General features: G+C 39.0%; 1 protein-coding gene across 1 annotated transcript in view; it reads right to left on the bottom strand.

The window, feature by feature from the left end:
- Nucleotides 1-12,011, bottom strand: part of LOC144309727 (ankyrin repeat domain-containing protein 26-like) — a 136,976-nt gene that overhangs the window by 16,954 nt on the left and 108,011 nt on the right. Inside the window, exons 24-26 of the mRNA XM_077890834.1 lie at nucleotides 3,692-3,985; nucleotides 2,209-2,423; nucleotides 91-319 (exon numbers count right to left, since the gene is read on the bottom strand). Of these exons, the coding sequence (XP_077746960.1) occupies nucleotides 91-319; nucleotides 2,209-2,423; nucleotides 3,692-3,985 (738 nt within the window). The remainder of the gene's footprint in view (nucleotides 1-90; nucleotides 320-2,208; nucleotides 2,424-3,691; nucleotides 3,986-12,011) is intronic.

Genomic DNA, 12,011 nt, shown 5'->3' on the forward strand with positions numbered 1-12,011 from the left:
TTATTCAGTTAACTCAGAATTTCACCAAATTAAAAACAAAAATTTTATTGGAAATCTGAAACTCAAGAAAAGAAAGATAATATAACTAACCTTGAACAAGTGAGTTTCAATGCTGCTAACTGAAGTCTGCGGCCTTGAGGTAGGAATCATTACATTTTCTCTTGGAGTAACATTTCTATCCAGTAGTAAACTACTAGTCAAATTTCCAACAGAAGGCCCTTCCAAGACTGGTCCCATAGTAAGAGTGCTGTGGAAAGGTCTGTTCTGCTGTCTCTCCACCAGATATTTGGTAGTGATATCTGCCAGCCTCTCATTAGTCCTGTGAAGATTACACAACACAAGTGCTTAGTATTTTATTTCTACCCAAATCATTCCTGCATGACCTGCATTTTTTTAAGTTTCCATAATAGCAAACAGAATGTGCCAGTAAACAGTGTTTTAACACTGAAAATGTGACAGAGCAGAGCTACTACATATATTTATAGGTTTAAAATTATTCCAAAGGAGTATATATGATTCCAGGGATAACTAACTAACAAGAAATTCAAATTAGGGGAGGGAAAGAAATGGCTGACAGTGATGTACATGGATTGACAGGTAATACTTGCTACCTTCTGGAATGGCTGTAATTACAAGATTCTGGAGAATGCCGTTACACATATTTGTATTTAGTAAACCAGTTTGAACATAAAAATAAACCATCCCTCAAAGACATTTTCAAGGATGTGCTTTCACCACTCTTGTACATTTTACTCATTGCCTCAGAGAAATTGAGGGTTTCGCACCGAGGAATACCTCAGACCAACAACCTCTAGGGGCCAGGTAGATGGCAGAGCAGTGATCAGAAGGACCGAAACAGCTCCAGAGGCAATTAGCTGATAACACACTTACCAAGGCCCTGGAAGTAGAATCTGCCCTTTTTGTCTTCCACACACCCCCTCATGCCCACCATGATGCTATTTTTAGCCACGTTGGGATTTATACTGCCTTTCACCCCAGTGTGAATCTTTCTCTGTTTCACATGTATACTTTTATATAAAGTAGAAAACATACAAAGGTTTCCCCCACCCTCAGGCTCTCTAGTAATAATACCAAAGACACAATCAAGAAAGTTAATTTACCAACCTGTATACTATTGGCACTTGATCTTTTGGGTTAAAGGTGTAATCTTCCAAAAATGAACTCATTAATATTTCTATTTAGGGTAATTCTGACAAAAAATTTTATAGTAATATGCTGTCTATATACCCACTATTTGCTTCGATGTGGATGGAACTGGAGGGGAGGGTATTATGCTGAGTGAAATAAATCAATCGGAAAAGGACAAATATTATATGGTCTCATTCATTTAGGGAATATAAAAATTAGTGAAAGGGAATAAAGGGAAAGGAGAGAAAATGAGTGAAAATATCAGTGACGGTGACAAAACACGAGACACACCTAACTCTGGGAAACAAACAAGGGATGGTGGAAAGGGAGGTGAGCAGGGGGTTGGGGTGACTGGGTGATGGGTACTGAGGGGGACACTTGGGCGGGATGAGCACTGGTTGTTATGTAATATGTTGGCAAATTGTTATGCAACATGTTGGCAAATTGAACTCCAAAAAAAACAAAACAAAACAAAAAACCTTTTAAGTAGGGTTGTAAAGATGCAGGTATGTGAATCTGCTCTTTCCACTATAAATTTTATGAAGTTTAAATATAGACACGTATTCCCAATGAAAATTTAGTGTTCTAATTGAAATATACCATAATTGTAAAATACATGCTGGATTTTTAAGACTTCGAATGAAAAAAATATGAAATATCTCAGTAATAATTTTATATTGATCACAAGTTGAAAGGATATTTTTTGACATATTGTGTTAAATAAAATATATCAACTTTAAAAAAATAATATGCTGTCTAAATTATAAAGTTTTAAACAATTAGTTTGTAAAGACAACAAGATAGAGTAACTGAAAATATTAACGGGAAAAAGTAAAATCATATACCCCCCCCACACACACACACAAAAAGAGGAGAGAGGCAAACTATCCTGGATGAACATAAAATGGTAAGTTTACTTACAAACGTTATTTTCCAAAATTATACTATCCAGTTGGCTTTCACTTCCTACTAATCTCATGAACCCATCTCCATAAAAATTATGCTTTAGAGGCAAATCAATAAGCTAAATCTATTTTCATTGATTCTGTTTTAACTTACTTGCTCAGTTTTTTTGTCAATGACATTCGCATTTCTGATTCTTCTAGGTAGAGTTGCCTGTACTTTTCCAATTCTATTTTAAGTTCCTGAGAATTTCTTATTTGGGATTGAAGTTCAGATTCCAGCTCTTTAATTCTGAGTGCCACTTGACTTCTTATTGAAGCATCATGACTTGCTCTTAACTGCTCTAAGTTTTCTTGAGATGCTGCTTGTCTCTAAAGCAAATTAAAAGCACAGTTTTAAAACAGCTAAAACTTGAGTAATTATAGTATATTTCTTTCCTTCAGTTGGGACTCAATGATTCAGAGAGCAATTTTAAATGTGTAAAAAAAAGCTGAAGTGTAAAATATTTATCACCAATGTCACCTGAATTGAATCTGAATGATAAAAATAAAGTTTAATCATTCTTATATTAGTACTCATGCAATCTGATACTTCAAAGAACAAGAGAATCAATTAAAAATTTTAAAAAGTGCATAATACAACTTGAGAATAACCTGTTTCTTGATTTCTGCTCAGAGCATGTTCTCAGTCAGAGGTCCTGAGGCCAAGCCCTGTGTCGCACCCAGTATGGAGTCTACCCAGGATTCATTCTGTCTCTCTGTCTCTCCCCCTCTGCCAATCCCCCTGCTCATGTTCAATAAATAAATAAGGAAATAAATAAATAAATGAAATCTTCAAAAAGGAAGAATAACCTAGGAATGGAACATGGAGCCCAATGCAGGGCTTGATTTCACAAACCTGAGACCAAGACCTGAGCTGAGATCAAGAGTCTGCTGCTTAACCAACTGAGCCACCTAGATACTCCATGGTAAAAGTTTTATTTTTTTAAATTTATTTATTTTTAAAGATTTTATTTTATTTATTCATGAAAGCCAGAGAGAGAGAGAGGGGCAGAGACACGGGCTGAGAAGGAGGCTCCACCCTGGGAGCCCGATGTGGGACTCGATCCTGGGACTCTAGGATCACGCCCTGGGTCAAATGCAGGTGCTAAAACCACTGGGCCACCCAGGAATCTCCATGGTAAAAGTTTTATTTTATTTTATTTTTTTCCCCATGGTAAAAGTTTTAAATCACAATTTTTTCTTTTCCTCTTAATAGTCTTGTTTCAGGGGATCCCTGGGTGGCTCAGCGGTTTACCACCTGCCTGCGGCCCAGGGTGTGATCCTGGCATGGAACCTGCTTCTTCCTCTGCCTGTGTCTCTGCTTCTCTCTTCCTCTCTCTGTGTATCTCCTGAATACATAAATAAAATCTCAAAAAAATAGTCTTGTTTCATACATACTGGTCATAAATCATTCTGAAAGATCAATTTAGTGAGAATAATGATGAAAACTGAAATCTTTACAGGGAGGAACGAATGCCTCCAGAAATATACCAAACAGATTGCTGTAAAGGAAGCAGAGGAAACCTACACAATGCATATAACCAAAGTGTAATTTGTAATGAAATAAATGAAAGCATATCACAGATCAATAAACTAACCTGGAAAAATAGATTGACTTCTTTTAATCTTTCTTCTACAATCAATCTTACTCTCTGGTCAATCTCCCATTTATAATACTTTTCTACTTGAATGCCTTGTACCACATTGACTTCTGCATGACTTCTGAGGTTTACTACTTTTTCTTCCAAGTTCTTTTTAATCTGTTTTAGTTTTTCACATTCCCTCTCTGTTGCTTTCATAGATAATAACTCCTGTTGAAGAACTTGATTTTTTGCATCCAGGTCTATACATCTTGAAGATTCAGTTTCCAATCTTGCTCTAAGATCACCAATCTGCATGAATAGAACAATACAGTTCGGAAATGGAATGAAATTAGTTTAACTCAAAACTATAACCAACATTTTAAAAAACATTTTATGTTTAAGTCTCTGTACTGAACCGTAGGCTCGAATTCATAACATCAAGATCAAGAGTCATATGCTCTACTGACTGAGTCAGCCAGGTGCTCCCATTTTAAAATAAATTCATTTGCAATAAAATATAATCTATATTGTAGTAGAGTCTTAGAATGTGGAACCCTGAAGCACTTAGAAAATTAAGAACAGTGTTAAAACCACTAGGAGTTATTAAAAAAGATCTCTGCTATCATTGTCTTTGCCACACAACATTTGTACTTCATTTTATGTATTTTTCTATGACTGCTTCAGATCTTTCCTCCATAAAATAACTGTAAGTCACCTCTTAGTATAAAGTCTCTTATATAGTCAAATTGAATTCAAATAAAATTTTAAAAAAGAAAAGAAAGTCTCTGGCCCCTTCCCCTATCCTAACACACCATAATTTTTAAAAATTATTTATTCATGAGACACATAGAGAGAGGCAGAGATATAGGCAGAGGGACAAGCTCCACAGGGAGCCCGATGAAGGACTCGATCCCAAGGCCCTAGGATCATGCCCTGAACCAAAGACAGATACACAAACCACTGAGCCACTCGAGTGTCCCAATGAATACTCCCATTAATTTTTAAAAAGTTTTAGTAATATCATATTGACTTATGTAGGTCTGAACCAATAAATGCTTCCTAAGAGAAGACCTTGAAAATAAGACTCTAATTATTGAATCTATAAATACTGATTCTAAGCCACAAGCCTTTTTCTGAATTACAAATGATTTACATTAATTTGAATTGCATTCCCAGGAGAAATGATTCTCAGGATTAAGAAACCACACCTCTCAGTATAAAAATTTAGTGAGATGAAACTTATACTTTCGGACAAAAAAAAAAAAAACCCGCCTAATTGAATAGTATTATCTTATAATCCTCTGTTACTCCCACAAAACAAGGGAACATACTAAGCACCAAAAACCACCACTGAAAAACCTGACAGGGTTTCAGTGATTCTGAGTTGGGAAGAACTTCTTTCTTCTGGATATGATTGATAAGACAGGGTAAGTGGATGTGGTGGTTTTATAAATTTTTTGACACTTCTCCCATGATAATCCCACCCCTTAAAATGTGCTGACCTTAGTAATTGGTTTCCAGTGAATAGAATTCGGCAGAACTGCTGTGTGATTTTTTTAAGGCTAGGTTAAAAAATGTGATATAGCTTCCATTGACATTCTTCTTCTAGGGAAACTAACCCTTAGAATCTAGCTGCTGTGGGAAGCCCAGGCCACCTGGTGTGTCTTCATGTAGACATTTCAGCTGAGACTGACCCAGCTAACGTCCTTGCCAAAAGCCAGCCTCAACAGCTAAACATTTGCATGAACATGATTTTAGATGATTCTAGTCCCCAGCTTCCAGTCATCTCAGCTGACACCAAATGAAGAAGAAATGAGTTGGCCTTACTCGGCTTTGCCTAAACTAAATACTTGTGAACCAAATAAATGCTGTTTTGAGCAACTAGGTTTTCAGGTGGTTTATGATGCCGCAATAAATAACTGGCACAGAAACTGATATTAAACATGGGGTGCTGACATTAAAATATTTAAACCTGAACCTCCTTTGAACCGAGAGGTAGGTAGAAACTGAAAGGATGTAGGGAAGAGTAAGAATGAAAACCAAAAGGGCTTCCAACAGACTGTTAATGGAAACCTGATGGCCCTTGAAGAGGCTGACAGTAAAGGTTCCAGGCAAGTGAAGAAAATGACACTAGAGGAAAAGGAACTTGCGCCACAAACCACTTGAAAGTAAAACGGGACACAAAAGATAAACTAAACAAGGTCTATGCAGTATGAAAGACCCAGACAAACTGGGTGCAAATATTTTGTCCACATTTATAGCCTTTCCATATGCTGAAATGTCAAATAATGCTAAAATAAAGAATTGCATCCTGGGTCAAGAGCAAATCCAGGAAAACATGGCCTATGGATGAAGCCAAGATTATAAAAACTTTTGTTAAGACCTCAGAAGGATTTCAGGTATGCCTCAAATTTCTTTTAAGGATCTTAAGAGTATGAGCTTCACAGGAGAGCCCAGTTGAAAAGTTTATCTCAAAAAGATCTGCGAGACTGGCTTTTCTACTGACATAAAATCAATCCATTGATTCTCACAGAAAAACTCAAGAAGTTAAGAAAATTATAGCATCAAAACCACTGTTTGCGAGCTTGGACTAAAAGAGACCTAGATAGCACGGACTGAAAATAGGCCTTTGGGTCTTAGAAGTCCCCACAGGGAGGCAGCAGGCTGAAAACACAACTGCAAACACAGGTCATTGGACAGAACCAAGAGCTCAGAGAGGATAGACAGCAAAGAGCCATGGAGAAAAATTTCCATGGTTTCAGACTAAGTCTGACTGAAAAATGGACAGCATGCATCAGGCTGCATTTCAAACCTGCTATGGTCTAGTGTGACTTCGAATGGAAGAGTCTTTAGCAAGTAACCAGAATGTTGTGTTTTCAATAGTAGAGAACTGTTCTCTTTAATTCTCAAGTCTTCATTCCTATTAAGAGAACCTGCACTCCAGGGACTAAAATTTAGACAACATAACCCTGGCACCTTATCCCCGCTGCACCTGATTAAGATGGCAAGATCTTGGACTCCATCCTGAACCCGATGCCATGATAACTGAGATTTGTCGGAGGTACTGGGAGGAGGTGAGTGCATTTTTCATGTGAAAGGAATATAGAACACTGTGGCCAGTGGGTAAATTACACTAAAAATTGCGTTCTTCATGTGTTCATAGGTGTTCCAGTATTCCATTAAAACTAAACAAAACAAAAAGACCGTGGGCTAACCTTAGTGACTTGCTACTAACGAACAGAATATGGTCAATGTGATGTTGTGTGTATTCCAAGGCTAGGCTACGAAAGGCAACACAGCTTCTGCCCTGTTCTGTATCTCAGCCTGCTTACTCGGAATTTAGCCCCTCCTCTTGTGAGGAGGCTCAGGCCACAAAGAGAGTCCAGGTGTGCCAGTGTAAGCATTTTGGCTGCCTGCCCTAACTATAAATCTAGGCAACAGCCAGCATCAACAACACCAGACATGAACTTTTTCTCTTGGTTTTTCCCCATTTAGGAGGACATTATCTGTGCATTTTTTCATATATTCCCTTTATTATGTTGAGGTATGTTCCCTCTTAAACCTACTTTGTGGAGGGTTTTTATCATGCATGGATATTGTACTTCATCAAACGCTTTTCCTACATCTATGGAAATGATGATGATTCTTCTTTCTTTTATTAATATGGTGCATCACACTGATTGATTTGCAGATACTGAATCACCCGTGTAACCCAGGAATAAATCCCATTTGATCATGGCGGTGATTTTCTTAATGTATTGTTAGATTCAGTTTGCTACTATTTTGTTAAGGATTTTTGCACTAGAAAATTGGCCTGTAATTCTCTTTGTGGTGTCTTTATCTGGTCTTGGTGTCAGGGTAATGCTGGCCTCATCAAATGAATTTGGAAGTTTTCCTTCCTCTTCTGTTTTATGGGACGGTTTGAGAAGAACGCATACTAACTCTTTCTTTAAATGCTTGGTAGAATTGGACTCTGAAGCCATCTGGTCCTGGACTTGTGTTTGTTCCAAGTTTTTGGATGAGTGATTCAATTTCTTGGCTGGTTAGCATTCTGTTCTACTTTCTTCCTGCTTCAGTTTTGGCAATTTATATGTTTCTCGGAACTTATCCATTTCTTCTAGGTTGTCCAATTTGTTGACATATATTTTTCATAATATTCTCTTATAATTGTTTGGATTTCTGCAGTGTTGGTTATTCTCCTCTGTCATGTGTGATTTTATTTGGGTCCTTTCCCTTTTCTTTTTGAGAACTATGGCTAGAGCCTTATCAATTTTATTAAATTTTTCAAAGAACCAGCTACTGTTGATCTGTTCTATTTTTATTTGTGTTTAGTTTCTTTATCATTTATTTCCACTCTAATGTTTTTTTAAAGATTTATTTATTGGGGCGGGGGGGAGGGGCAAAGGAAAAGGGAGAGAGAGAATCCACCAGTAGACTGAGGTTGGAGGCTGAAGCAGGCTTCAATCCCAGGACCCTGAGAACGTGACCTTAGCCAAAATCAAAGAGTTGGTCAGTTAACCAACTCAGCCACCCAGGACCCCCATTTTTCCTCTAATTTTTATTATCTCCATCCTTCTGCTGGCTTTAGGTTTCATTTGTTGTTCTTTTTCTAGCTTCTTTAGGTGTAAGGTTAGTTTGTGTTGAGATTTTTTTTTTTTTTTTTTTGCTTCTTGAGGTAGGCCTGTATTGCTATATATACTTCCCTCTTAGAATCAGTTTGGCTGCATCTGAAAGGTTTTGGGGGGATCCCTGGGTGGCGCAGCGATTTGGTGCCTGCCTTTGGCCCAGGGCGTGATCCTGGAGACCCGGGATCGAGTCCCGCATCGGGCTCCCGGCATGGAGCCTGCTTCTCCCTCCTCCTCTGTCTCTCTCTCTCTATCATAAATGAATAAATAAATATTAAAAAAAAACATTAAAAAAAGGTTTTGGACAATTGTGTTTTCATTTTCATTTGTTTCCATGTCTTTTGAAATTTCTTCATTTATTTCCCGGTTGGCCCACACATTGATAGTACGATGTTATTTCACCTCCATGTATTTGTGGTCTTTTCAGACGGTTTTTTGTAGTCCACTTCTAGTTTCATAGTATTGTGGTCAGGAAAGGTGCATGGTAGGACTTCAATTTTTTTGTACTTCCTAAGGCCTGTTTTGTGGCCTAATGTATGATCTAGTCTAGAGAATATTCCAGATCTGTATTCTAATTTCATTTATTGCACTCTTCATCTCAGATTCTTTTTAAACTCTTCTATCTCTGTTGTAAGGGTCTCACTGATGTCTTCCATTCTTTACTCAAGTCCACTGAACATCCTTATGGTCACTGCTTTAAATCCTCCATCAGGCACGTTATTTCTCTCTCTCTCACTTAGATCTCTGGCCCTGTGGCATTATCCTGTTCTTTCATTTGAGATAAATTCCTCTGTCTTCTCATTTTGTCTAGGTCTCTGACAGTTTCTCTGGGTTAGAAAAGCCAGTTATGTCACTTGTTCCTGAAAGTAATGGACCACTGAAAATGGTCCCGTAGTGCCCAGGGCCTGGTGCTTGAGGGAGGGTCTCCAGGGTGTGCGGCATGCACTCTGCTACTGGGTTCTGGCTCCTCTATCCCTCAGGCCAGTCATCTGAGAGATAGGCTCTCAGTATCTGCTGTGGGCAGTGTTTGGTACTTGGCCTGAATCTAGCGGGTTTGAACTAGCTTGCGAAATGAGACCTGTCACAGTCCACTGGAACTGAGACCCTGCAAAACTCTGGTCAGGACACATGGTGTCCGCAGGGGTTTGTACTGGTCTTCTGGGGGAAGGGCTTGCTGTGCTGGAACTGAGGCAAGCATGATTCAAAAGGGCAGTTCCCCTGGAGTGCAAACGGGTGGTGGCTGGTGTAAGCAAGTTAGGCAGCTGGTGTCAGAGTGGCACTGATTCCCACAGGTGGCTCTGTGTTTGTGCTCAGGGCCAGGGGAGGGAAATGGCACCAGCCAGCTGCTTCTGTTCTGTGTGCCTCTCTCCAAGTATAGTGCCCTACACATTCTACCATAGCCAAGCCCAATAACCTTTAAAATTCCAGGCTTTAAGCCCTCCATAGTTGCAAGAACTCAGGAAATTCAGCCACTCTCCTTTTCCAAGCCAGTGGCTACGTGCATTCCCAGGTGTTCTCTCCTGCCCTTCGCTGGGACCACTACTCCCTCCCATCTGCTGCAGATAGGATCTCTTTCTCTTCTAAACTATATCTCTGTACTTCCGACTTTCTTTAAAGTGGCCTCTTCTCTCTCTTTAGTTGTGACCTTTGTTCTGTCAGTATTCAGGTAGATTTCTGGGGTATGTAGGATGAGTTGATAGGTATCTAGTTGTATTAGTGGGATGAGGTGAGTCTAGGCTCCTCCTACCCTGCCACCATCTTCCTTTCTCTAAGACATTTTTTCTAAAGAATCCCTTCAATTACAAATTATTAAAACTAGACAAGAACTCCTCTTTTAAATTTCCCCTCATGTTAGGGGAGAAAAACGACTGGCAAGCAGAGAGACATGTGATTTGAAGTATAACAGCTGAACAACTAGTAAAAGTTTAATAAGCAAAACGGAACCTTTTATCTGAATTCAAGTAACTGCAATTCTAAAAGAAAGGCAGCATTGAGTGCTTTTAAATCAATAATCTTCATTCTCCCTTCATCAGTGATGACATAAGGAGAACGTTATGGAATAATTTCTAATCTTTTCATTAGCGAAACAAATGTATTGTCCTTTGGCACACTTAAATTAAATATAATTTCTCCTTTATCTTACTGCAAGCTTATTTTTCAGGGAAGGTAGTAAGACTATCTCATCTTTATATCGTACTAGAATGCTTCTCCATATCATATAGGTTCACTTTGAAATTTTTTTGTGATTCAAATTGCTCGCCTACTATTTGTCTCTGATAATTTGATTGTTTTTAAAAATATTTAATTTATTTATTCATGAGACACACACACAGAGAGACAGAGGCAGAGACACAGGCAGCGAGAGAGGTAGACTCCATGAAAGGAGCCTGACGTGGACTCAATCCTGGGTCTCCAGGATCACGCCCTGGGCTGAAGGCAGTGCTAAACCACTGAGGACCCGGGCTTCCCTGATAATTCAATTAAATGCAACAAGATATTTTACAGGTGTATTCTTGACATAATGTAATGAAATGTTTATTCTATTAATTACGTATTGACCTATCAAAGTACAGCTATGCATATCTTTCTATTTCAGTAAAAGAAGATGGATACAGGCAACTCTGTTTTCCAAGAATGTAGGATCTGTGCCAAGAACAGGATCGGCGCCAGTCTTGTATGCACAAGAACCAGGTCAAAAGAGTATCTAATTGTGAACTTTAAGATGATGGATTAGCAAGACTTCCAAACAGGAAGGCTGATAACCCAGAGTTAATCCTTTATATCCTAGATGGTGAAATCTATGGGTGAGTCTATGCATTATAACAAGTTAATAAAACACAACGAAGTACATAGTAGACAGTGGATCCTACAACCAAGACGATGGAAATGGATGCGGGAGGCACTGAGTGAGAAACTACAGGTATTACTGGAGAAGAGAAACGGGACTCTATCTTTTTGAGCCTGGCTTCTCATTGTGTCAGGTAGTCAGCAAGACATAAGCTGGCAAAAGGCTCCTTCAAAAAGTATAAGTCTCTACAGGAGTAAAGTTAGGTTCTACTACATTGACTTATTACATAATTGTAATATAAATGAGTGGTAATTTGCAAGAGGACTAGGAAAGAATTCTCATAAAATTTGATTTGGTAGTGGCCTAAGGATAGACATATAGGTCAATGTATTAGAATTGAGAATCTAAAAATAAACTCTCAAATTATAAGGGGATCCCTGGGTGGCGCAGCGGTCTGGCGCCTGCCTTTGGCCCAGGGCGCGATCCTGGAGACCCGGGATCGAATCCCACGTCGGGCTCCCGGTGCATGGAGCCTGCTTCTCCTCTGCCTGTGTCTCTGCCTCATTCTCTCTCTCTCTGTGACTATCACAAATAAATAAAAAAATTAAAAAAAAAAAACTCTCAAATTATGGTGGATTGATTTTCAACAAGGGTGTCGAGACACTAAAATGGATTAAGAATAGTCTTTTTAACAAATGGTACTGAGACAAATGGATATCCACACACAAAGTAATAAAATTAGACCTCTACCTCACAACATATGTACAAACTTAACATGAAATATTAAGAGCTAGGGATCCCTGGGTGGCACAGTGGTTTGGCGCCTGCCTTTGGCCCAGGGCGCGATCCTGGAGACCCGGGATCGAATCCCACATCGGGCTCCCGGTGCATGAAGCCTGCTTCTCCCTCGGCCTGTGTCTCT

The sequence above is a fragment of the Canis aureus genome, unplaced genomic scaffold, assembly GCF_053574225.1.
Source record: "Canis aureus isolate CA01 unplaced genomic scaffold, VMU_Caureus_v.1.0 ptg000201l_RagTag, whole genome shotgun sequence".
Lineage (NCBI taxonomy): Eukaryota > Metazoa > Chordata > Mammalia > Carnivora > Canidae > Canis > Canis aureus.